Raw genomic sequence first — 27,165 nt, 5'->3', positions numbered from 1 at the left:
TCTTTTTCTGTACTTTGTCATGTACAATATTCTGCTGTTTCCATAGGAATTGTTTTATCTGACTTAGTTATGTTTTCAAACAATTATGTGGAGGTAAAAGTCATTGAAGAGTTTGGAAAAGACAAGTGAAAACAAACAGGTGCAGTGTTTCACATTACCACAAAACCACAAGATTTCAGAAACCCAGATGAAGTTTTTCCTGAGAATGTATTAATTCCTTCCCCCTTTTGCATAGACTCCTTTATTTGAATTTCCATAACTCCCTGAGGCCACAGCTGAGTCTGTGCAAAATACTGAACCCACACTTACAAGAAATGGCTTGTAACTCAGATATTAAGATTGCAGGCTAAGGAAAGCAAGTCTAGAGGTACTGCATGATTAATGAAAATATCTTCAGTAAAATAGACAGTATTTTCCCCTTGGGACAAATTCATTTTTCTCAGATTCCCAGTTCTCTCCTGCATTTTCAGCGACTGTTGTGTCAGGGATTTTGGCAAGATTGCATCGAGCTCTTGGAAATAATGTGTTGATTTTACAGAACAAGGTAGTACTGGTGGGGAATGGAGATGGGATCCTCTCTCAAGAGGAGCTTCCCAAGCCTTCCAGGAATTGCTGGGGTGGCTGGAATAGGACACACTATTAGGCAAGGAGCAGTTCTGTGCAGGAATGTTATCTCTGATCATACACTTATCTTTACAGGAGGCAAGCTGTGTCAAGGCTGAGATAACTAAAAGGTTCTGGCAACTTTCATGCACCAGCTAAGCAGCCTGTCCTGTTAGGAAAACCAGTTCCCTTCAGATTATCTGCGTAATGTTCATGGCCCACTGACTCTTCCAAAGTACAGAATTGCATGTAAAATGTGTCCTATTTTGGATGTTACTCAGGGGTTTTTAGCTGATCAGTTGACTGTATGAGAAGCTGCACTTGGCCTTCAGGTAGCTCCCCTCTCTGGGCAATAACAGCTTTTTTTCTGGCAAATGCAGCCTCATGAGCCCCTTTCCTTTCAGTTGTGGCTGGTTGCTGACTTTTGTCTCTGTGGGCCCAGATGCACTGACCAGGCAGAACACCAGCCCATGGCTAATGAGTGCAGGCTGGAGCTGTCCCAGGGAGCTGCACAACAGCCTGGGCAGCACAGCATGGTAGTCTGAGAGAGGCACCTTGGCCCCCCACAGGAGCTTAAGGGGTCAGCTTTAGTGTCTAGAAGAACTACATTGAAATAGACTTTGCCCATCCATTTAGAATCATAGAATTGATTGGGTTGGAAAAGACCTCCGAGATCATCGAGTCCAACCCTTGGTCCAACTCCAGTCCCTTTACCAGACCATGGCACTCAGTGCCACGGCCAATCTCAGTTGAAAAATCTCCAGGGATGGTGAATCCACCACCTCTCTGGGCAGCCCATTCCAATGCCTGATTAGTACCATATATATACATATACACATTATCTTTCTGTCTATCTATCTGTCTATCCATCTGTCTATCAATTGATCTATGATGTGAGGGTAGGAAAGCTTCAGTTTCCCTTTTTCCTGTGCATAGTTTCTTACTGTAGCATCAGATGAATTGGTGTGAACTTTATAGCATAATATAAGGACATTGCCCATCATCTGAACACGTTAATGACACCTGTACCTCACACTTAGTTTTATCTCTTTCCTAGGTTTGGGAAGTGTAATGCTTTTCCTTCTGGTAGTTGATAGCTTTGTGGTGCACAAAGCTATCAGTTGCATTTCTCTTGTTTCATATTTGGCTTTGCAGCTAGCCAGATGGACTCTTTTAGGGAAAAATCTGTAGATCAAGTAAAACAAGTGGTCTGTGTAGTGCAATTTCTGGAAATCCCTTGCTGAGGCTGGTCATCAGTTGAATTTCTGTATCATATTCTCTGACATAGAGCTGTTTTCTTTGCAAAGTAAAGTGGAGGTATGTGACCAATTCTACATCTCAAATGTATGGGTATATAAATTAATTAGAGAAAGTGCTGGAAACGTCCTTCCTACTTCTTTGAGATTTTGAGGCATGGAGTGCTTGTCAAGCTCACAGGACATCTTGGCTTGACCACATCCTTTTGCATTAAAGTTTAGGTAACTTTTCCATCTTTTAAACTTTTTAACACAGTTGCATTGAGTCACTGCCTCTTACAGTTTGAGCTGTGGTAGGGTTTGTTTGATTCCCTGTGTACCAGTTACACTAGGTATTTGTGATGAGAAGAGTAATGATGGTTTGTGTTTTGAAAAAGTTACCTGAAAGATCATATATGCTCATGACATGGCTATAAAAGGATGTCAGCTTGATTTTCAGTCCTCCTCTGCTTTAGACCGATTGCTGCTTGTCTTTCTCCCCACCATAGATACTGTAGCATTGAAACAACCTTTTTTAAAAAATTCTCTATTCTATTTCATTTAATTATATGGGAAAAGGTTTTTATTTTGTTTTTTTTCATTCTGAAAAAGCTGACAAAAAGCCCCCAAGATTGTTAGAAAACAACAGAAGTGGAATAATGTCAAATGGATAATAAGTTCTTGTTCTTTTTGTTTTTCACTGTTTTTTTCTGCTTGTGGACTTTGCAGCTGTGTCAGAGTCTGCATCAGAAGAGAACAAGTTAAAAACAGCTTGTGAAGAGACACTTCTGTTGAATTAGCTGAGCAGAGCTGATGGCTCTGGGTGTATGAAGAGTTCCAAGTAGTAGAAAGACTCCTTTTTAGTTACTATTTTAGTATATCCCTTGTTTGCTTTCCCTCACCTTGGTGTTCTTGTGTTAACCACAGTCCTTTGGTCTTTTACAGTCAGCCAGAAGTGGCAGAGCAATATTCCAGGTCAGCTCCCCTGTTACTGCAAACTCAGGGCTGAGGAATGTAGCACAGATTGCAAAAATAGATTTGGCCGAGGTGGGATCACCATCGAGAGAGAGAATTAAATGAAACATGAATCCCAATTGAAAAGCCAGTCCAGTTCCAGTAAACTCTGCAAACACTAACACAACATAAGGCTTAGCAGCAGGAAACAGCAGAGCACTCAGTATCCCTGGAAATGCAAGGCAGTGTCCCCACGTGCCACCAGGGCAAGCTTCTCTGGTCCATACTGTAAAGAAGCCATGTCATTCCAGCTGAAGGCACAGCAGCCACTTGCCCACATCACAGAAGGGTTGAATCATGCTAAGGAACAGAGAAAAACACTCCTGATGATTGTTTTTATGAGGCTTTATCTTTCATGAGAGGAATTGGAAATAGATGCCACTAATTATAGCAAGGCCTGTGTAATTTTGTGTGAAGCACTAAGATGGTACTGAGAGAATAATTGCCCTGAAAAAAAAGACTGTTAGGAGTAAAGTGTGAAACTATAGAGAATGAAGAAAGGAAACAAAAAACTGTCTGGAGGTTAACATGTGTGAGGAAGTAAATGTGGCCAAAGCTCATGCTGGGTTAGACTTTGCAAAGGAAAGGAAAGCAAAGAGCTCTATTCCTTAAGCATATAAGTAAAAGCAAGGAAAGGGAAACCAGAAGTGAGCCCCCAGTGAAGGGAGAGCTGGCATAAAATGGAATTTTATGTATAGTCCGTCAGCTGGCCTCCAGTCTCAGTTGGCATTGGACACAGGAGCAAAGGAGTCAGTGTATAGCAGGGTTGGGAAATGAAGACTAATCCAATGATGCAGGAAATAAAAATTTAAATACTACTACACTGTAATGAATGAAAATAAAATTTGATCTACTAGTCTTTGTCTCAGAAGAGTGGAAGAAGTGTCAAATGAAATTGTGAGCTTTGTGGTAACAGTTTGTGGTTAAATCAAGCTGTTGTGATGTACCTTGGTGCCTAATTCAGGGTAATACTCTGTGACCACTGGGTGACAAAATATGACCTGCAAATAAAAAACTAAAAAGAGAACAAAAAAAAAAGCAAAAAGGGTTAAAAGGTGATTTGAATAAATATATATAAGTTAAACAGTAGATAAAATACCTTCTTTGAAGCAGTAACTGAAGACTGCTAGTTCTGCAAGTGAAGCCCTTTGTTTTGTGCAGGTAAGTGGTATAAAATGTGACACGGGTTCAGCAAAGGCTGTGCCATGGCTTGGCTGCTTTTATTGACAACAGAACTGATTAATTCTGTGAGGGAAACGTAGTGCATGTGAAAAGTCTGGGCCTCAGTAAAGCACCTGAATGCTGGCACATGGAAATAATTATTTAAACTGGCTAAAATATGGGAGGAGTACATGAAGTGTCAAATAGCTAAGATGTCTTAAATGAGAGATTAGAGGTTTTCTTGAAAAAGAAAATAATGGAGTTGGGTGTCACCTACAGACTGTGGAGTTTCACAAAAGGTGATCTGGGGACTGCTGTTTGCAGTAACGTCACTAATGTTTCTTGCTGAAAAAGAAAAAGGAAAAATGTGCTAATGAAATTCAGTGCTGAAATTCAGGCAACATTTCAAATCCTCACCAGTGCAGAGGAGGATGGGCACATCATTCACTAAGGGCTGCAAAATGTTGTCATCTGTAATATTAAACAGAAATGTAATAGCAGAAAGTATCAGGTCATGCACTAAGAAAGTGGTGAGAATTTTGGCTACCAATGAAGTTCTTATCAGTTGAAAGCAAAGAAGGAGAAAGATCTGCACATCAGTCAGTAAGTAAAAGCCACCAGTATTATGTGGCATATAAATAGGCAAGTGTGTTCTCAGCATGTACCAGCTGAGAGATTTCTGGCAGGTTGTGTGTTATGCTGATAAGGCCTCATCTGGAAAGCTGCATTCAGTTTTAATCACACAGGTTCTGGAAAGGTTAATTCATACTGGGACAGGTGCAGGGACCTGGGGGATGATCAGCACACTGAAGAGCTTATCTCGTGAGAGGATGGCTTAGCTTGTTTAGCCAAGGAAAACAAAAGCATGGAAATATTGGGATCTGTAAATAGAAGCTGGGTAAGGGTAAATAGTGACATGTTATTCAAGCTAAAATATCAGAATTTTAAAAATTGATGGGTAAATGCAGGTTAGAATATATGTCATTGAGTGCCACAGTGAATGAAGCTCCCGTATTCTTTTCTCCAACTGCCTGGCTCACATACCTTTGTAATTTTCTGGCCTTTATGGGATTTTTGTTTTCAAACATCTCACTAAGATTTTCCCCTGTGATTCACTTCATCACAAATTCTGATTAAAAAGCAAATTAATTCAAGTCTGTAAAAAGTTTTAAAACTTGCTCCAAGTGGGCCTTTTTCATTCCTTCCCTCATCTTTAAGTAGTAACAATATTGTCTGGCTCCCTAACTCTGTAGAGTTCGCTTGACTGGTAACAATTGTAACACACAACAGGATTGTCCATCACATTAATGCTGTGTCTCAGATCCAGTCTCTGCCCAGGCCTTCGCCAGTACTTACTACACAGGCTCCATTACATCTCTAGTTTCTGCAGCTAAATGGCCCTGTTTCCTCTCTCAACTAGGACATTAACATTTTTTTTAGCCTCTATTAGCCTAAAGCACTAAGATTCCCTTTAGCAGTCTGGCTTCCCAGCAGGTTGTGCCAGTAGTGACGAACAGAATAATGACATAAGGTATTCTCTCGCTTTATTTACCTCCCTCTGCCTCGTGCCCTTTTCCTCCCAGTTGCTCAATTTTCTTAAAAAACTCCTGTTCTGACTGTTGCATTTATTGTTTGTTTCCTGGCTTGCTCTCAGGTGCCAGCATGAACGGGCTGGAGGAGCCAAGCCTGGCCAAGCGGCTGCGCGGGACCCCAGAGCGCATCGAGCTGGAGAACTATCGCCTGTCCCTGCAGCGGGAGGAGGAGCTGGAGGAGGTTCCCGAGGAGACACTGGCAGAGCACAACCTGAGCAGCGTGTTGGACAAAGGCACAGAAGAGGATGTGCCTAGCAGGTGAGCACACGTTGCCCACGAGCTTTTTATATGCCTGTCCCAACAGGTTTCTGCTTCCTTTTCCTTTAGCTTTCCTTAACATGCTGTTTGCCAGATTGCCCTTTCCAAAGAAGGTTCTGCATGTGTACACAGGTATTTTATCTTGTACTTTCAGTTCTAAATAGCTTATGACCATTCTTAGGAGACACCTACAGGACCATAATGCCACAAAATTAAGTCTGAAATTGGAAGGGATTTTTAAAATTTTATTATTTTAATTGTCAGATAAATGAATCTTTTGAGCAAACAGAGCACAAATTCAAATAGCAGGGTGTTCCAAAGCTGATTTTTCTTCTGAATGTTTTACATTACAATTCAAAACCACTTTTGATTGCAAGATTCAGACTTGACACATCTGTAATCCTGACGGAATGCTGGTGCAATGCCTGAGAGATATTAATTGGAAGCAGTAGATATGGCTGTGGAAAAATATGTTGTACCTTCACGAATTTCTGTTTATCTGCAAAATGCTTTGTAACCACACTAGGATCCTCTTATATGCAGGTAGAGCTGCAGTTGTTGCAAGAATCATTCAGAGAAAATCCTCAAAGAGATGCTTGTGAACTTTATAGTCAGTCACACACCTTTGCAGAGTTTTGGTCTCTTAACAGGGTTTTAAATAATCTATTTGTCCTTATAGCAATAGCAACCCTTATGTTTTCAGCTCTGAGTCTGTCCAGTAGTCTTGAAATAAACTCAGAAAATGCTGTTACTGGTTTCCTAAGACTTAAATCCTATTAACATATCCTGTGTATGCATTACCTACAGATGTAGAGCTGTATGAGAAATTAAACAATCTTTGACTATTTGTGGGAGATACAAACTATATTTTCTTCATTGGTCCTTCCTTTAGTTCCCTGCCCAGGTCTATATATCAACTATGACAATATAAGCATTAATGATAGCAGGGATTTTTAGTCCTTTGTGTTTCTAGCTCTAAAACAAAATTTACTAGTATGGAGCTATTCACTATTATTCTTTGTGGTGATTTCAGTAAATCAGGACACAATAGGCCTGCTCAGTAAATGGCAGAAGACTTACAAAAGAGAAGACTTAGTTAAAAAAAAAAGTGTTTTGGTATTTGTCATGAAGTTGTTGGTCATCTTCAAGTGATGTTTCATGAGATTATGGAGATTTAAGGCAGTGCACTATTAGGTTAGCAAGTTGGATTTTGTCTTGTAGGGTGTTACATTTAGTCAATTTGACCTGGAAGAATTTCTGTTTCAAATCTAAGTATAGCAAGTGGCTTACTCAGAGCACCCACACAGGCTGTGTGGGCCAAACACCAGAGAGAGAATTTTTCGGGTGATGTAGCTACTGGGGATGTCCTCTGTTCAGCCATATCCACACCATGATATTTCACAGAAAGAAGGCAAAAAAAGGAGAAAAGTCTTTTTCAGCAACAAAAAGAAAAAAGTTTTGACTCCTGTAACAAGTCAACCAAAGCTGTGATTTGATCATCTTCACTGTCTTGGTGCAGCACTGCGGGGTTAGGAGCAGGCAGAGGAGATGGGTAACTCTTTGTACCCTCTGTGTCTTACAGAGCGATGGGCTGGGCTTCAGGGTTCACTGAGGTGTTGGATCTAAGTCAGGCAGAGACCTCACATTCTGGTTGCACATCTTCCCATCACACACACATGGAAGCATGAGAGAAAGTTTACAGGAAACATTATTCAGAGCATAATTTTTCAAGAGAGAGTTGATCTTGTTTAAGGTTTAACAAGAAAAAAGATCAATTAAGCAACTAAACCCCGAGCACACAGGTATGAGATGTGGGAAGCCCTTTATATGTCTTATTCATTGCCTTTAACTTGCAGTAACTCCCAGTATGTTGTCTGCTGTTTTGGTATCATACTCTGTGCCCTTTCAAAGTGATGTCATAGAACAGCTTGTGCTGTGTGGGTGAATATGGCAAGGGAAGAGGTAATTTTAACAGTTTAGGTTTTCAGTTTGTCTCCTCAGCACTAAATCTGTGTATGTACACCTTTCTAATGAGATACGCAACTGCTTACACAAATTTCATAAAGCAACTTACCTTGGTCCTTGAATTCTGTTATACAGGAGAAAAAAAGCGTTCAGCTGTTGAATTCATTCCCATGGCACAGAGTTGCCATGCCGAAAGGAATGCCCACTGTACCAGGCCATCTCACTGCTGTCTTTCAGCTTCTCATTTCTCAGTATTCAAAGGTCAAACAAAATCCAAGTTATAAACAAAAGCCAAAGAAGGTAAGGTGAGCTATGTGGTAGGGAATGTGTGCCATCAATATTCCTCACGATAAGCCGGCTGGTTGGAGAGCAGCAGCTCGTCCGTTCAGCAGCCATGGCAACAACCTGAGCAGCAGCAAACCTGACTGACAGCACATGAAGACCCCAGAATGCAGCACCTGTCAGGTTTATTTCCATACCAAAGGGTGGGAACATCACTTTTTATCTCTGTGGCAATACCTGCATAAAGCCTTTGGAATATGCATTGGTCTCCTGGAATATGCAGCATGTTTGTATTCAGTGTTCCACATGCAGCATGTTAAAAATCAGTATTCAGTTTATGCTGTGAAAAGGGGGTTGTAACTTGAGCAAAATAATGTTGTGTGTATGCAGAACAGCGAGGAGAATTTAAGAGCCTATGGACAGAAGTGTGTGACAATCAGAGCATGAACAAAGGGTTCTCATTCTTAGGTTTGCTATCAAAAATAGTCTCTCAGACAAGTAGATGAACAAAATTATGTAAACATGGTATTACAACTGTACAAGTTATATTTTACAGACTACATATATAGACTTTACATGAAGTATGAACTTTATTATTTTCAACTTGTTGGTTTTCCCTTTCATTGTCTATATGGAATGGCTTCTGCCAAAGGCTGTTGACCAGTGATAGTGGGCATAAGGAAGCAGCAGAAATACTGTTCTCAATTTATTCACCCAAACTTTAACTTTCACAAACAATTTTCTCCTTTAGTCACATGAACTGGGCCTTTTAACATCTGGAGGGAAAGCATCCAACTCTTGCTCTAATAAATGCAGTTCTGTTTTGACAATGATAAGTTAAGGAAAACAAAGGGGAAAAGCACCTTTTCACCCTGTATGTGGGGTCTCTGAGCGTGCTGTAGATCTCATTCATTCTCCAGTAATGGTGCAACCATCCTTCTCCCCAGTTCCTCAAGGCAGTCCAGCATGTCAGAGTGAGCTGGATTAAATGTCATTCTATAAGTGGTTACATTTCTTGCCCCTGCAGCTTATGCTGAGGAACTGTTAGAATTAAACAGAGATGGCTCCTAAAAGGCACTAATGATTTACTGCTTTGCATGGTTTAGACTTTGCCGTGACAATAATAAGCTTGTTATTGTAATTATCTTTGCACTACTTCCTACAGTTTCTTGCTACTATGTACACTGTGTACTTTAATTGGATACATATTTCTGTCTGTGATGTAGAAAAGTGTATAATTTTGTAATTTTTTTTCTGCAGCTCTCCTTGATTCTCATGCTATATCCTTTTGGCCTGATAGTTGTGCTCTGTGTTCTTTCTACTCCCAAAGCCTTCTCTGGTTCACAACATCAAGTGCCAAAATAATCTTAGCTATCTTTGCTAGCAATAGCTGCCATATCAGAAGATGTGACCTTTTACCTTCTGGTACTGCTAAGAATTCTTGCACTGGTTTATCCAACGCAATGTGATATGAAGAAAGTAGTTTCTTTTTGCTGTATTCAACTGTTATGAACTGTAACAATAAATGCTGCACAAATATTTGAACTGGGCTTTATAGGCACTTTTCTGCTGCTTGACCTTGTTTAAAAGAAGCAGAACAAGGGCCATACTGCAGCCCACATGTGATGCTGTCACTGTCACTCATCAAATGTTGAAAGCAGAAAATTAATATTATGCTTTGGGATGGTGTGTGTTGAAACAACTAAAGTGATTTAAGACTAATTGAAGAAACATTAACTGCATAATTTTTAGTATTGTTATTTACTATTAACTATGTAATCTCTGTCTTTTTTTCTAATACCTTACAGTAGTTCAGAGTCTGAGATGGAGGAGGAAGATGAGGAGGAAGAAGATGAACTACTGCTGCCTCAGCAACCCCCTTCAGACCTGGGTGGTGTGCCATGGAAAGAGGCTGTGCGTATCCATGCCCTCCTGAAGGGAAAGAGTGAAGAAGAGATCGAGGCTGAGGAGAACCATGAGATTGAGGACAAAGATGATTATGATGAGGAGGAATATGAAGAGGAAGAAGATGAGGAGTCAAGCGAAGGTTAGATTGGTTTGTCCTTTCTTTCTGCTAGACAGCAGGGAAAACTGGTTTGAGTATTGGCTATGCAGAATGAGAAAGATTTGCCTTGGAAAACTTTTCTTCCTCTTTTTTCACATCTTTATTGCTGTGATTTTTGAGGGAGTTACTGTCAAGGACAGTTATAGGTGGATCATTCTGGATGCAGTAGGACTTTGCCCGGAAGGCAGTTAGAGCACTCGTACCAACACAATATGCTTCCCATACACCCTGCCAACATGTGCAATTCACAACTTTGTGATGCTCTGTTGGTTTATTGTTGGGTTTTATTTTTGTTTGGATTTGGGTTTGAATGTGCCCTTTGTTCTTTGGCAGCTAGGACTGGAAGCATTGTGGTTTCAGTGCCTCCCTAAGGGGTAGTGCCCTGTCACTGTCGTCAGGGCATTCCATGAGAAGCTGCTTGTGGCTCTCCTTAGTTCAAAGAGAACCTTGAGAAATCAGAGAGTTCAGGTGGTTCCCATTTTAGCTCTGAGAGATTTCAGTGGAAAATCTTAGGGCAAGACTTCTTCCCCTGTGTTTGTCTCAGTTATCAAAGTGCAAAGTTTGTGCTAAGAATAGACATGTTTCCAGTGTTTCACCACCATGCCAGATTTCTCACTGATCTTGTCTTTGTCTTTATACTCACATTTCCATTTTGTGGAGACTAGTAGACTCCAAAGAGCTTTTTTGTAAAGGTCTTTGGCTGCCTAATGCAAGCAGAGGTCCAGGTTTGGAGCCTTAGAGGCAGCTTTGTTGATGAGCTCAGCAGGCTGCTTGGCTACTTTTTCAACGCAGGAGCTGTATGTCCATGACTGAAGTCTGTGGAAACCAAGACTTCTTTTTAAGTCTGGTAACATGCATGTTGTGTGTCTAGTCTGCTGGACCATGGTGTTCTTGGACGGATGTTGTTCCATTCAAGCAATTTTCCTGTCAGACACTTGGAATACAGCGGGAGAGCGGGTTGTTGCTGGATTTCCAGACAGTCTCTCTTTCTGATTCTGTCCTCTCTCTCTCTCTCTTTCCCTCTCTCCATCGCTTGTGTGTGTGCTGGCGTGTCTGGTGCTGTTTGTGGCTGTGTGGTTCCCTCTGCTGTAGAGGGGGAGTATAACCCTTGGGAGCGGGAGCTGCAGCAAGGCCTCTGGCTTCAACGGCTCTCACATGAAGAGGACTCGGGTACATGTAAAGGTACCCGTACACCATCTACACTTCCATTTCCCCTAAGGAGCGGGGAATATTTTAAAGAGCAGGTCCCACATGAGAAGTTTCTGTGGTTTATTTAATTACCAGCTCCCTTTAATCTGATTTGGGAGCTGTTGTTGTCTTCATCTCCTGGTCCAAGTGCCTTAAATCAGGTCCGTCTTTGCCACTGGTTTTAGTAAAACAACAACACTGCCAAGTACCTCAGGATATCTAAAAAGCTTAGACAATTTGCTACTGTAATTTGCATGAACAGTGACCCCCAGATGTTTAGGAGTTTCAAATTTGTTCCATACACACAGACTGCTTGCACCTGTGCAATGTGTCAGACACATGGGACACATCAGAAGTTCTGCATTTAGACTGCCTGTGTCAGCAAACTTGCTTTTTTTGTTGTACTTTGTTGAGTGTTTGTCTGTGGGGAAAGTCTGAGCGAAGAAGTAATCAACCTACAGCAATCCCTCAAGATTTTTTGAACAATTATATAATGGTCATGCAATTAACCTGATATTCAAATCTAGCTGGTTGTCTTCTCTTGCAGTTTATTTTTAATGGTTGTTTCTTTGTAGCTCTTGGTCTAATAGCTTGTTAATACCTTATTCCCTCACTGTGATTCATCACAGGCAGGGTACGTAAGAGGAAAGACCAAGTGTCTTTCTGCATATAAAAAGGACATATGCAGTTGTCAAACTGCATATTTTGCAGCTCATGGTTGTAATAACTGTAGCTTGGCTTCTGACTTTTTTTTAAGAAAAAAAAGGAAGAAGTGTTATAATTTTTTCCCCATTTAACATTTCTGATGGTAAGAATGAGAAGTATTAGTAAGATGGCTGAAGGGCATATCTGAAGAAGTTCCCCCTGTTGCACTTGTTACTGTGCTTTTGACCTGGCTCTTAAGGAGTTGATTTGCAGGTGGCTCCTCAATCCATTAAAATGAAAACACTGAGATTGCCCATTGCTTATAAAGTGCTGGTAGGTGGAAATGTTACTGTTCCAAATCCAAGTGCAATTACTGTTCAGCTTCCTGCTAAGCTCAGCAGGCAGTCCTGAGGGGAGGCTGTGCCAGGTGGTTTTTTAAATTCTCAAGCACTTAGACCTTAAGGAAGTGTTAGGTTTGCCTCTTAGCCAAGCAGCAGTCCTTCATGGCTGGCTCTGCTGCTCTTTATTTACTGGAAAAGGTGAGAGAGACCTGTGTTCTAACCAGGACAGGCTCAGGCCTCTGTCCAGGGGCTTGTGGAGTCACTGAAGGTGTATATTGTTACAGTGGTCTAAATCCCAGATAAATCCATTTTAAAACACGCAGATCACGTGGGACCTGCTCTTTCCAAGCCTTGCTGAGGGACTATATACTTCTCAGCCACTGCTGGCAAACCTAAACCCTTTAACACAGAATTTTGTGTGGCAATGCAAATGCTAACTCTACTCATCCTGGGGGCCTGCATGCGAGTGCTTTGGGACAGAGTGAGAACAGCCCAGGCTCCTGTCCCTTCAGGATGTCCAGTGGCTCTGGTAGCCCATGTGGTTGTGCTAATTGATACAAAAACTCTCTGACGAGGTGACAGAGACATAAAACTGCTAAATACTTGGCTAAATTGTGGATCCCGCTCTGCATTTGAGTTTGTGCCTCTGAATCCTTTTCCCTTAATAACCATCTGATGATTCCTACAGGTCCTTCTGCCTGTTTCTCCTGCAGTTTTAATGCCAAATCTCACACATAGTCATTCCTAAAATGCAAGTCCCAAACACGTCGTCGTGTCTGGGAAAAACATGTCCAGGAGAGAGGAACTTCATGAAAATCAGTGCAAGCTCTAAATGCTGCTAATGGGTCTTGTTTCCTTCAAACACTAGTGCCCCATGTGAAAATCTAACTGCTTTGGGGTTTGCTGAAACAGTGTTTTGCCCTACTCATTGGTAATCCAGCTGTTGTGAAAATGTGAAAATTTACTTCCTACTTTATAAAGTAGATGGGCATTTTCCTTTCAAGTTGAGACATTTGCTTTTGAATACCACTCATGCAGACAGTGAACAGGTGAACACCTGTCCTGTAGAATCAGTGATTTTATTATGGATAAATAAAACTGGAGTTACAGTCCCAGAGCAGACAGCAATGGAGACAGGGTTTGTGAATTTAATACCTCAGAGTAGGTGCTCCCAAGGAGGGCATTGTGCAGCAGTTAAACAAGATGCTCATCAATTGCTTTAGGTGCCCGTTATACTCTTTGACATTCCACGAATAGTTGAGCTTTGTGTAGGCAGATAACTGAGGAGTAATGCAATTTCACTTAAATAAAATAATTTGTGTGACAGGAATTCCCTTCTGGGGAGGTGGAGGTGGCTGTTAAGACACAATCAAAATGCTCTTATTGTTCAGAAAAGAATTTCCTCTTTGAACAACTCGGTACAAAGGAACAGGAGTAAAGAAAGTAGTGTTTTAAATGCTACCCTAAGTGTGTGGGCATGTGTACACACACACATGTGAAACTCTGAGATCCATCATGTCATTTAATTCACAAAGAAGTACTTAACCCACTAACAGGGAATGAAAACCCTTTTGTCTTGGTGCACCAAACTACAATGCAGATTGTCCCTTGCCTTTAACAGCAAGACATCTTTGGCAATAATCATAATGAATAGGCTGGAGGAGCAGAAAATTTCTGCTAAATTGGTATTTACATACTACATACTGTTGGACACCCAGAGAATGTCTTTCATTTCAGCAAAGCTTCTTGCAATAGAGATAATGTACAATGATGTTTTTTATAGCATCCCTCTGCCTTTGGAATGGCATTACTCAGCTTGGATGGGAAGTATGAGGAGCGCTGTATTGGTGTATGCGTGCACACACAATGCTGAGCTTTTTCTGTCTGTCTTGCAAACTGATCTTAGCCAATAATATTTTCTTTTCTTATTTCCTTTCCTATGATGTGTTACCTTTCCTTTTCACTGTTGCCCCATCTTTTCCTCCCTGTCCTTCATACACCCTTCCTGCAACCTGGTATTCCATGCCCTCCTCCTGCTAGCTGGAAACCTTAGGCTGCAGCAGCTTGTAAATCCGGTTGATCCTCTGGAGATCCTGGCAGATGTGCACTGGACACACATCCGTGAGAAAGAGGAGGAGGAAAAAATGGTCTCAGCCTCCAGGTCCTCCACCTCCAGAGGTAATCTCCCCCAAGCCCTGCACCAACAAACCTTGGATCACAGTTGGAGCTGTTTAACTCTGTTGGTTCTGCGCCCTTCAAGAGCAGTGACTTCAGCAGGGGCAGCAGTGATTGAATGGAACTACTTTCAAATTACACTGAAATTACACTTGGTTCTTCAACATTTTGCTTTTCAGGCCAGTGTCTGTTTAAAATTGCTGCTTTCTCATCTCTGTGGTGTGACTTCTAACCCATTTGTCTGCCTGCTTCGACTCCATAGCATTTTCCGTCACCACACACACGTGATTTGGTAGTGCTGGCAATCTGCCCTCCATAACTGACCTCAGGGATGATAATTAAAAGTTGTGTTGTTGCAGTGAGGACACACCTCTTTAGGAAAAGCTGAAGTGCTACATTGTGTAGCTACTCCAGCAAAGATTGAACAGGGTCAGCTTCTGTAGTGAGCATATTTCTCTGCTGCTGGTTTTCAAACTGTGTAACTGCATCTGGTATTAACAGGGAGTGATGGGAGTCAAAGGGCCTGCAAATCTGATCAATGGGGATTTTGATTCCCTGTGTTTAAGATTTGGCAGTATATCTGTTTTTTTAATACCAGGTGTGACCTTTGCGAGTTGCCAGTTACTTAAAGGAAAAGTGTAGATCTCATGTGAGCATTTTCCAGCAGTCTCTGCTGACCTTGTTCTAGAATATTTTACAGTGTGTCTTAAGGTAAGTATGTCATAGATGCTTTACCTGTGGGTTTAATGGAAGTTCAGCACGCAGTTAATGAGCCGTGGCTTCTCTCAGCCTGCAAGCACCGTGACAGAACTGCAGAGGGAGCAAGGATGCTGTGGGAATGGGTGTCTTTTACAGCAAATGTGAAATAGCGTTAAAAAGCCAAGGCTTTACCTCGTGTTACTTGATATTCCTCTCTTCCAGATAGTTATCTTTTCCTCACAGTTCTGGATGTTTAGTGCTGGGTTTTTTCAGTCCTGGTCTAGCTTGATACACAGTTCCAGGTCAGTTTGGCTACACTTACAATTGCAGGTTGTAGAATGCACTGGGATTTTCTGGTGTGAAATCTGCACGCTACAAATAAGAGATGGGTAATTGTTCCCACATCCCCACCACAGTGTCCAACTGTCTGTAACATTCAGGATTGCTAGAGGAGTTGCTTAATGTTTAAAAAAATAATAAGGTAAAAATGTTTAAACAGTTTCTTAAGCTTACATCAGTTAGGGTTACTTGTGCTTCCGCTTGGGAGTCAGTGTGACTCTGGTTTCCAAATTTTATTTGTATTTTATAAGTCCTACTTTTCTGTATGGCACTGATACAGTTGCCAGTGACAGGTGATCTTTCCAAAATTGATTTTGTGGTCTTTCCAACTTCCTTTGGGAAGGGAGACAGTTTTTCGTTTCCTTCCCCTAAAACTGGGACGATCCTGATTAATTGATTAGCTGCTTCACTTACTCTGTCATGTAGGACATGTGTGTACAGGTGTACCAGCAGTTTGGGTTTTGAAAGGGCTTTTACCAATATGTATTTGTGGACATGATGTAAGTTTCAGCCTGAGTTCAGCAGGCAAATTGCACCTGGCTGAGCTCTTTTCTGTCAGATGAGGTGTTTGTAGAGCCCATCAGTAGCAGCAGCAGTGATAAGGTTTGATGTGAAGGCTTGGGATAACATGACAGTTCACAGCAGTCCCTCTCATTCTGCTTTGGGAGCTGTTCTTCCTCTGCTGGTGTGGGCACCTGGGCAGTGCAGGTCCTGGGGTTTGTGGCACGACCACCCCTCTCCTTGCTTAGACCTTTCTATTCTTAGTTTCCCTCCTCTGCAGAGTTTCAAGTGGAGCACAGCAGCAGCAACTTGCTGGTCAGATGCAGTGTTTTTCTCACTGTGCCATCCATATTTCCTCTAACTTTATGGATCCTAAAGGAAGATTAGGCCCTTGACATTTGTGTGTTTATCTTGATTTAATTCTTAAGCCTGGAATCAATTATTTAAATATTCATAGGTTTTATTCCTGTATTTGCTACTGAAAAGTTTCCCTTTGTCACTCTTCTGTTTTAGACACTGACTGATGGTCTAATTTTGATTTCTTACAATTTATTGTTTTTTAAATTCAGCGTCCGACCTTCCCTCCGTACGCCATGAGGCGGTACAGGCGTGGCTGGAGACGGTCCCTGGAGGTAGTTTGGTGATGTTCTATGTATTCCAATGCACAATAACCCTGCCCGTCTCTTCTCCATGCCTTCAGCAGCTGAGCTGGTACCTTAACCCTGGAACTTACGGCCCTGTCGCTACTGCATGAGTGGAGAGGAGGGCGGGAGGAGGGCGTTGCATGCACGGCTCGCTCAGACAGACCCTGCTGGCATGAGCCCCACACCAACGGGACCCTGCTCAGGGCAGGCCAGAGGAGGGGTATTTTGGGTGCAGTGATGTAGGAGGAGGATTCCAGCTGAGTGCTTTGGTTTGCTTTGTAAGCTGAAGACGGGACCAGTTACTCTTCTCCAAGCCCCGAGAATAAAAGAACATGGGGCTTTCTTGCAGCTGAAAGATCAGTGGCAGAGAGTGCTTAAAACAATGGCAGTTCTCTGTAGCAACTGCAAACTGTCATTATCTGGTGAAGAAAACAAGACAAAATAAGGTGGAAGCTGGGATCTTCAGGAATAGTGATGTCTGTTGTGTCTCCTTTGGCCTGGGGTTTCACATTATTTAGGAAGGCCTCAGGAATGTTGAAGGATGGTAGAGCTCACCTGCTTTTTTCATGTGGTTCTCTAAGCTCTATTACTAAAGAGATGACCACGAAGATTCTGGGATGGCACTAAGGGGGTGAATTGGTGTAAAGCTGTGAAGGCATCTAAATCAGTGGTGTAGTTTGTGCTGGGTAGTTGACACACAGCTGAGTTGCTTAGGCACATCAGAACAGCTAGCTTGCCTTCAAAACTTTGCTTCTGCTGCTGCTTTGGCAAGCCAGCAGTGTTCACAAGGTGTCTGCACACAAAGCAGTCTGCTCACAACTGCCAGCTAATACGAACCGATGCTGATCCCAGTTCCTGGCTGCTGTAGTGTGTAGCTTCTGAGTTACCGTGTGACAGCTTTTGACCTCTTGCTCCTTATCCTAACTGCATATATGTATATGCACAGTATCTGTATAATATAACCAGCCACCTGCAAACTCTCCATGTCCCTCAAAATGGGATCCACCCTTGCACCAAGTTGCTATTTATTGATGCATCTGTAATCTTCCATTGAGTTTTGTGTACCAACCTGTTTAAAACCCGTTTTTCTCCTCTCTCTCCTACACAATCTATGTGTGTCATGTCAGTTCATGGTTTCTGGATCTGAAGACCTACATATGTGTAGTGGATTCAGATACTGTTAACATCAGTTTTGTTTTTTGCAAGTTTTGATTAAGATAACTCACATTTGCTGCTACCATAAAACCATCCCATGACATTATCATTTCCAAAATAACATAAGCTACTGCATTACCTAAGCAACAATCAGACTGGAACATGTTTTAGTTTTGCTCAGTGGATTTGTAAATGCCCCTGTGGGAAGTCCATCCTTTGCCATACGATTCAGTTTCTTCCTATGCTTGACGTCAGTGTGGGTCTGGATTTGATAAGCCTCTGACATAAGGGAATAGGCCAGTACGTCATCACATGTGAGTGGAAATGCCTTTTTGCAGTAGCTGACAGAAAATAAACTAGCTTGTATGCTTCTCTGTATTAATAATGCTAAAGAACATGGAAAAAAGGAAAATCTCATGTTGAAGGAAGACAACAAACCACCCACCAAAGGCTGCGTTTTGAAATAAACAAAACCCTCTATTAGAGACAGAGAAGACACTGCAAGACCTCAATTTTAGGGTTAGTTTGTTTTCAATATTGTCTTAATTAGAATTGCTGTCATATAAATGGTTCCACTAGCAAACAAAGAGAACCAGGACCTACACCCTGACCCAGGAGAAACCGTGTGGTTCACTCCCACATGGCTTTGCTTTTTTGCCATCCAGGATCAGGGGGCTGCATTCAGACTGCCTGTGGAAACAGCCTGAGCCCTTCCCTGGGAATAACTGCTGGGAGTCGTGTCTGGAGCCCTCCTAAGGGTGACAGGGGGACACTGTGTGCTTTCACTGTTTGCTTACTGGTACAGGTGCAACCAAGAAGGTTATAAATATATCTCTTATTTTTTGTTGTTATAGAACCATATCTGTGTATGTAATTAGCAAATGTGCATAGTTATACATGCTGACTGTGAACACATTTGCAGTAGGAGGTATAACAGAGTTAAATGTGTGCATGTTGTTGAACATGAATTGATGATATCTCACTGCACAGTTTTAAAATTGTAGTTGACTGATGATACTGTGGAAAAAAAAGGAAGTGCTCTTTATTTTAAAATTTAAGTTATGTTTTATGAAAATGTTTAACAAAAAAAAAAGGCAGCAAATCATTCATAGCACTAGAGATGTGTCATAAAGTTTAAGGTGTTTTTTTTAAATATCTTTTAATAATGAAATTTAGACCCCACACTTTGGTCTTGTCTCTCCTCCTGTAATTAAATCCTGTCACAAGTAGGAATGTCAGATGTCATAATTTTCAGAGTTGCAAATTCAAGAATCTTTTTTTTATTTTAACCCTGCAAATCAGTTTATAATCTATAAAAGAAAAAGGCTTTAAATATGTAATTTTAATTACTTAAAAGTATCTCAATTTGTCCCCTCCTTACTTCTACAGCATGTGAATTTTCTTAGACCTTATTATCAAAGAGTTCTGTAGCTGGACAGAGTTGAACAGTTTCCAGATGTAACAATGGTCAATCCCAGAGCTAACTCTGTCTGTAACTTACACCCTCAAAGGCTGTTTCAGTGTCAAGATGAACAGTCATAGTACATTGTGAGATATCAGTTTTGAACCAATACACTCATCAAGTGGTGGTAACTAGTCTGGTGTGGTAAAGAAAAAAAAACCAATCTTCCTGGAAGGACAATAAACTTTATTCTGGTTTGATGTCCTCCCAGTCCCCTTCTTGTTTAATTTTTCACAAGGCATTTGCAGTGAAAGCAGCCAAGGCTTTTCTGAGACTCTCCAAGGGCAGGCATTCCTTGATTCATTGGAGTCTGGAAGTGTCATTTCACCATAGATGCCTTTCCAGGTGACACATTTCGGGATTTCTTGCTTTGACAGTAATGAATAAACATCTCCACTATAAATTGTTGGTACAATTCAATGTAGAACCTTTTCACTGTGTAGTATTTGTGTTCTTTTCTTTTTTTCTCAATATTTGAATGTGTTCTAGCTCCATGTGAGGATAATGATGTGGAGGATGAGCTGGGCACAGAGCCTGCAGACACAGAAGGGCAGGCAGGTGAAGAGGGAGACACGGGTGCAGAGCTGGACGATGGTAGGGCACCGCTGTGCAGGCTTATACCTGTTGTGTGAACACAATTGTTTGTAGCTTTGTATGAAGCTACTTAAGCATGTTATTATATTTAGTGATGTGGAGTTCGTTTTGAATAGTCAAGAGGAAGCCAGGAGTGAGGGACAAGAAGAAAGAGAAGAACCTAAATGCCATGGATTGTATAATGTACTTCTCTTGTCCTCTCTCTCCATGTGCTAATTAAAGTGTTGTGTCTATATTCTGTACTGATCCTGATGAATAACAGAAATACAAGTAAATTTGTGAAAAGTCCACAATATTATGCCAGAATCCTTCCCTTGCTATTGGAAAATTAACTGCATATGCCAGAAAACGTTGAAAAATTTCTGGAAAACTGGTAAGACAGGAATTCAGTTACTGATGTAGCTATTTGTACTAACAGACCAATCATTAACTGCTTACATTTGCTGCCTAAATGACTAATTATCACACCAAAAAAGGAGTGAAACATTTAGGTGTTCAGGTTGTGAAAGTGAGTAGCACCATGTGAATAGAAAGAAAGCCTTGTGTGCTGGTGGGTTTGTATCCAAGTTCTCCTGTGTTTTTTCCCTGCCCCATCCATGCTCAGATGACATCGCATCTGATGCAGAGGCAGAGTTCCGCTTGCGCCAGGCTGGGGCAGAACAGCCAGAACCCAAACTCTCTGAAGATGAAGAAGACGAAGAAGAAGAGGCAGAAGGTGCTTCTTCCAGTGTGGCAGAAGGTAATTGCTTTCTCATCAGTGTTTGAATGATTTCAGTTGCATTTGAGATAGTCTGTACTATGGGATTTAAGAGAGTCCCTTGGCTTTGAACCATCTCACTCCTCTCAGTGGCAAGGTATGTGCATGCATTGACATTTTAAGATTAATGTTCTGAATCCATTAATGACAGCTTCCTAAAGCATGAGAATCCCTCTAACTGCTTTTTTCTTGTCAAAGTTTTTACATTAAAAAGTTTGTACCACTTTGGACATTTAAAAATTTTTGTCTGTGTTTCAGATGTCCTATCTAGACTTTCTAAAAAGCTGAGAAATTTGTCACTCCTTGCTGTGTATAGCATAAAAAAATAGAATATTAATCATCTTATGTGGTTTTGGAACATTTTTCCTTTCCCTAGGTCCCTGCAAGCCATCCAGCCCTATCCAGGCGACCAGTGACAGTGTTCTTCCCCTGTCTCCAGCTGCTAGTCCCAAAGCAAAACAAGCAGAGGTAAGCAAGGGAATCTTTCACATTTTCCACTTACCACCTGTAGTTCAATAAAACAGTTTGTTGGATACACTAATAAGGGCTGACAGCATTGGGCTTTTCTCTTTTTCCGTCTCTAAAACTTACATTGATCTTGAAATCTCACTTAATTTATGCTTAAAATACAATGTACTATCTTTCCTGTCTTCAGAGTGTAGTTGCTCTGTCACACAGGTTCCCATCACAAAGTTTCAAAAACAATTATCCAGGACATTTTAATTTCAGTACACAGTTAACAAGAGGGGAATGAATGAATGAGGGGAGCCATAAGTAAGGTGCTTCCTATTTATCCTGGTCTGGCTGTCTTTTATGTACCAAAAGATTCAAAATTGTAGTAGCAAACAAAGCAGTACTTCTCTATTCCAGAGTTCAGCATAGGACAGCTTAAGAAAGTGAGACCTGTCACGTGTTGTACTTGATGTTGTCAGCCCTGGAGGCAGCTTGCAAGTGTACTGTGGTGTTTGCAGCTGCTGCTGTGTGAGAGCTGAAAGTACATGACCCTTAAAATGTTCAATTCAATTTTTTTCCTTCCAAGTGTTTGCTTTCAAGGAATTATTAAAAGATAATACTTTATCCTACAGAGTTTTGACATAAACCAATTTACTTTTACAGTGGACTTTTACATTGTTGGCTAAGTCTGGTTTGCTGTCAACATGGACTTTCTATTAAAAATGAAGCGGTTTTTGAGGGCCACCTAATGATTCTCTAAGACATTGTTTATATCAGGACAATGTCGAAATGCAGTTCTCAAGACCTGTAATATGTGTCAGAAGGACACAGTAGAGACGTTCATGCTATAGTGGTCATGTGTCAGCATTCAAAATAAAGCTGGAGCTAAAGATGCCATTGGAAAGAATAACACAAGAATTCAGTCAGAGGACTCCACTGCCAGAGGGTTAAATTGTAAAACAGTGAATTGTACTCTTGAATAATACGGTAGTCTGGGTGTAGGAGATGAAACTCAAAATGTCTCAGACCATTAAGGGTCAAGGAAGTTGCAGCCTAATTTACTCTTAACAGAGAACGCATCCCTTGGTGTAAGAAAACACGGCAACAGATGCTGGTCAGCAGAAAAGTGCTACACAGGTGAGACCTGGAGAGACTTGCTTCAAATCTGGCTGAGATAAGGGACCACCACAATACACAGAGTTGGAGATTTGAAGGGAGAGTGAGAAAAGATAGAAATAGATTTCTGGAATTCAATTTAGTTTTAGTTTTTGTTTCTAAAAGTTAAATTTGCCTTGTCATCTATGAAGAACAGTTTGTACAATGGGGCAGAAAAATGAATCGTACCTATTGAGAAATCCTAAGTGATGTTCAAAGCCTGTGATGCAATGCCATGTGTGGATTTTTTCATATTTTGATACTTGGATGGTTTCCTTACTGCTAGCTTTGTTAAAATAAAAAGAAAAAGGAACCATCTTCTCATGTGCCCAGTGACTATTAATATTTTCCTTTTCCATTATTTTGTAGGATGTGAAAGATCCCCCGGCTGAAGTATGCCGTGCAATAAAATCCCCAGAGGCACGCTTTTTTCCTGAGCCTTTCATTCCTGGGGAAGAACCAAAGGATGAAATTCCCAAAGACAGGAAAATTAAGAGCCCTTTGGTGCCCCTGTCTCCAGTGTTATCCCAGCCGGTTGCATCACCAGAAGCCATTGCACCTCCATCACTAGCAGAGTCTAAGCCAGCAGCACCAGCACTGGCATCATCCCCAACACCTGCTCAAATGCCTATCTGTTCCCAGCCTTTGCCTTCTGCTGAAACATCCATTCCATCCCCAGTGGAGCCTCCAGTATGTTTCCAACCTGTCCCCGCCTTAACGTCTACTCCTTTAGCCAAACTGGTCCTTAGGGGCCAGGATGGTGAGGTGGAAAAGCTGGGGAGCCCTACCACTGCAGAAGAAGCCCTGAAACGGAGTAGCCTTGTGGAAGAGTTCTGGATGAAGAGCGCTGAAATCCGGAGGAGCTTAGGGCTCACCCCAGTGGAAAGAAACAAACGCCCTGAGACGAACTTTACTGTGTCTGCTCTTGAGACAACTCCTCTGAAGAGTTTTAATAGCAAGAATATTTCAGGGGAGGAAAGGATCCATCCTGTGAAACCCCAGCCCGCCCCAAGAAGACAGGGATTGTCCAAATTAGAAAATGAGCAGATTTCTCTGCTCACTCCAAAGTCACCATCAGAAAAAGAGTTAAAGAATTCCGGTGAGGTACGGGCAGATGTATCCAGCAGTTCTGGACTTGGCCTTCAGGAAAGCTCATCTAACATGAGAACTATGGCGAGCCAGAGCTTCAACACTTCTGACTCTACCATGCTTACTCCTCCGTCGAGTCCTCCTCCACCGCCTCCTCAGGATGAAGAACCAGCCACTTTGCGCAGAAAGAGATACCAGGCACTCTGGCAGAATGAGATTGAAGCCAGGTCACCTCCAACACCAGCATCAACACCTCCTGCTCCCCGACACCAGGAGCCAGCCCCTGCTGCCAAGGAGTCAGCCCCAGCCAAGAGAGATGACGTGCGGAAGTCCTTTGCAGAGAGTGTGGATGAGATTCCGTTTGCTGATGATGTAGAAGACACATATGATGACAGGACAGAGGACTCAAGCCTTCATGAGAAGTTCTTTACCCCTCCTACCAGTAGGCCAAGGCCAGAGAAACCACTGGTTTTGCCCTTGGTCAAAGAAAATGGTGGTCCACCCTCAATGGAAGGAGGGGTTAATCAAAAGAAGAGACTGTTCCCTGAAATTTCTGTGGAGGCCAAGGAGCTTGCTGAAGAAAGAATGAGAGCCAGAGAGAAGTCGGTCAAGAGCCAAGCGCTACGTGATGCCATGGCTAAACAGTTGTGTAAGATGAAAGATATGGAGATGGCTGCAGCTGCTGCTGCTGGGACCACAAGGGCACGAAAGGCATCTTCTATGCCCTTGAAGACCAAAGAGTTGTTTTATGAGTCTCCAAAACATTTGGCCTTGAAATTAGCAGAGGGATCCACACGAAAGCATAATTCCGCTAGTGAGAAGTTCTCCACGCCTGCTGCTGATATGGCTGGACCTGAAGGGTCTGTCAGCTCTTCAGAAGGCTCCAGTGGGAAGAGTAAGAAAAGAAGTTCTCTTTTCTCACCTCGTAAGAACAAAAAAGAGAAGAAATCCAAAAATGACAGCAGGCTTTCCGACAAATCTAGTGGTGGGACAGAGGAAGCAACAAAGCCCAGGTCATTGTGGAAGTCTGTTTTCTCTGGGTATAAGAAAGACAAGAAGAAAAAGGCTGATGACAAATCCTGCCCAAGTACTCCCTCAAGTAGTGCCACTGTGGATTCTGGCACAAAGCACAAAGCATCTCCATTGATTACAGCTGCAGGTATAACAGATATGTGCCTTCCTATACCTAGGTATCCTTGAAAGTGGGTTTGGCTTGCTTTGTTGTTCAGCTGCTGTGCTGGTAAGGCTGCTCCCAGTGTTAAATGGGCAGACTGGGGTAAGTCCTGGGGACTAGAATTGTATGTTTGCATATTAACAGAATTAGTTGATACCCACTGGGAAAAATGGATCCCTAACAAAAGGTTTCACTCTTGACATGTACAAAGCACATCTGTTTTCTGCCTTGGACAGATCTGTGAAATAAGCACTGTTAGTTGAAATTTGTGCCAATTCATCTCTATTTTATATCTGATCCTCATCTTTTCTTGGGTGGTCCATTCTCTGTCTCATTCTCTCTCTTTCTACCTGGCTCCGTGGAAGCTACAGACTGCAGACATGGAGCTATTCCTGTTTTCTCAGTGATCTGACAACTGTCTGCTGATCCATGAAGCAGGGGTTTTGCAGCCATATGTAAATCTTTCACATGCCCATCAGTTGTAGGCAGATGTTTAATGGCAACGTGAAATACAGTAAATAAGTGAGCCATAACTGTGATTGAAAGCAAATGTTACATTTCTCTGGCCTTGTACAATAGACAGAATAGTGCCAGCTACTGTTATGCAAGTGCATTGATACATTACAAAGGGAGAGTCATGATCATTATTTCTATCAGCTTTTGAAGACAGTGATGCTCTCTTAGATCAACGCTCAAACTCACACTGATCAGTCTGGGAGCAGTGCTGCTCCATCACTCTGAATCCCAGGGGAAGCAACTGAGACTGACATAGAAGGACTAAGTATTTTTGGTGCTCAATCAAACAACTTACAACTGAGCTCTGAAATGATTACAGAAAGGATAGTTACCACTCCTCTAACTTCCCTTGTGGCTTCTCAGATTTACAGCTCCGTCAGCACCTGAGTTTCTCAGAGGACTCCGATCTCTCCAGTGATGATGTTCTGGAACGTTCCTCCCAGAAATCCAAACGAGAGGTAGGTAGATGGGAAGGGCATTTTGGATGGATTTGGCATCTTGCATATCACAGGCTCAGAGAATCACATCAGAAACTTGGATGATTGATGTTGTTTTTACTGTTTCTCCCATGGAACCAACTTTCCTGTAACTTGGATGACTGTTCTGCCTAAAATAAGTTGGTTTCACTTGGTTTCACAACTACAAGCTACTCTTCACTGTTACTGTAGGAGGGATCTGTTGTCTCACTGTGGCATTACTTTACAATGAATATCACAGTCAGAATAGTGAATTTTGTCCCTGTTGAGAACATCTCCACAATCTACAGAAAACAGATTTAATGTCAGAGGAGTAAATTTCATTGGCTGTAATGTTACTGCAAAAATGTAATGATGAGGTAGTTCTCACTTTTTCTGAGAGTCTGATTTTAGGGCCCAGAGGACCCAGAGCTGGATGCAATACTCAAGCTGGGGTCTTGTGAGGGCAGAGCAGAGGGGCAGAATCAGTCACCTCCTTATTTTCCACATGCCTTAGCACACTTTCCAGGAGGATCTGCTCTGTGATCTTGCTGGGCACTGAGAGGACACTGACTGGCCTGTAGTTCCCCAGGTGTTCCTTTTCCCCCTTTTTAAAAATGGGGATTATATTTCCCCTGTCAGTGGAAACTTCACCAGACTGCCACAGCTCCTCATGTATGATGGGCAGTGGCTTAGGCCCTTCCTCTGCCTTGGAACCCATGGCCCCATGGACTTGTGCACCTTCGGGTTCTTTAGATGTTCTGGAACCTGACCTTCTCCTGCACTGGGCAGTTCTTTATTTTCCCAATCCCTGCCTTTTCCTTTTGTGATGGTGTGGCTGGAGCACTTGCTGGTGAAGATCAAGGCAAAAATGATATTGATTACTTCAGCCCTTTTCATATTTTGGATAACCAGATCTTCAGTCTCCTTCCAGACAGGGACCATGTTTTCCCTAGTCTTCCTTTTATCACTGATGTACCTGTAGAGGCTTTCCTATAGCCTTTGATCTCCCTGGCCAGATTTCATTCTATCAGGGCTTTAGTTTTCCTAACCTCATCCCTGACTGCTTGGAGGATTTCTCTGTGTTCCTCCCAGGCTGCCTATCCTTGCTTCCACCCTCTGTAGGCTTCACTTTTTGTATCTGAGTTTGCCCAGAGCCTCCTTGTTTTCACCCATGCAGACCTCCCAGCATTTTTGCTTGACTTCCTCAGTTGGGAAGCATTGCTCCTGAGCTGGAAGGAGGTGATCCTTGAATATAACCAGTTTTCTTGGGCCCCTCCTCCCTCCAGGGCTTTATCCCATGGCACTGTACTAAGCAGGTCCCTGAAGAGGCCTAAGTCTGCTCTCCTGAAGTCCAGGGTAGTGACCTTGCTGTGCACCCTCCTCACTGGCCTAAGGATCTAGTGTAAGGATTTGTATAAGGATGATGAGAGCGAAGTTCCTCATTTAGTGGCTTTAAAACTATTTAATTCAATTTTAGAGTGGCACTATTAATGCAAAACCAATGGAAACAAATTATGGAACTCCTTGATCATAGTAGTGAAGAGCTCTTCTCTCATTCCTGAGAGTGCCTAAGCTCTGCTGGACAGAATTGGCAAGGCTGGAGGAATAAGGAGATTTTACTGACCCCACCAGACACTAAGGTTCT

The 27,165-nt window shown here is 42.1% G+C and overlaps 1 protein-coding gene across 2 annotated transcripts in view; it reads left to right on the top strand.

Moving 5' to 3' along the window:
- MICAL3 (microtubule associated monooxygenase, calponin and LIM domain containing 3) overlaps positions 1-27,165 on the top strand; it is a 167,793-nt gene that overhangs the window by 112,184 nt on the left and 28,444 nt on the right. Inside the window, exons 26-35 of one of the 2 annotated variants that reach the window (XM_071551273.1) lie at positions 5,668-5,863; positions 9,919-10,157; positions 11,268-11,357; positions 14,390-14,527; positions 16,633-16,695; positions 19,814-19,918; positions 20,523-20,657; positions 21,052-21,143; positions 22,653-24,531; positions 25,426-25,520. In XM_071551273.1, the coding sequence (XP_071407374.1) occupies positions 5,668-5,863; positions 9,919-10,157; positions 11,268-11,357; positions 14,390-14,527; positions 16,633-16,695; positions 19,814-19,918; positions 20,523-20,657; positions 21,052-21,143; positions 22,653-24,531; positions 25,426-25,520 (3,032 nt within the window). The remainder of the gene's footprint in view (positions 1-5,667; positions 5,864-9,918; positions 10,158-11,267; positions 11,358-14,389; positions 14,528-16,632; positions 16,696-19,813; positions 19,919-20,522; positions 20,658-21,051; positions 21,144-22,652; positions 24,532-25,425; positions 25,521-27,165) is intronic. The other variant, XM_071551272.1, reaches the window with a different exon arrangement.

The sequence above is a fragment of the Pithys albifrons genome, chromosome 3 (assembly GCF_047495875.1).
Source record: "Pithys albifrons albifrons isolate INPA30051 chromosome 3, PitAlb_v1, whole genome shotgun sequence".
In the NCBI taxonomy this organism is placed as follows: Eukaryota; Metazoa; Chordata; class Aves; order Passeriformes; family Thamnophilidae; genus Pithys; species Pithys albifrons.
This window is presented reverse-complemented; position numbering and strand designations above follow the sequence as displayed.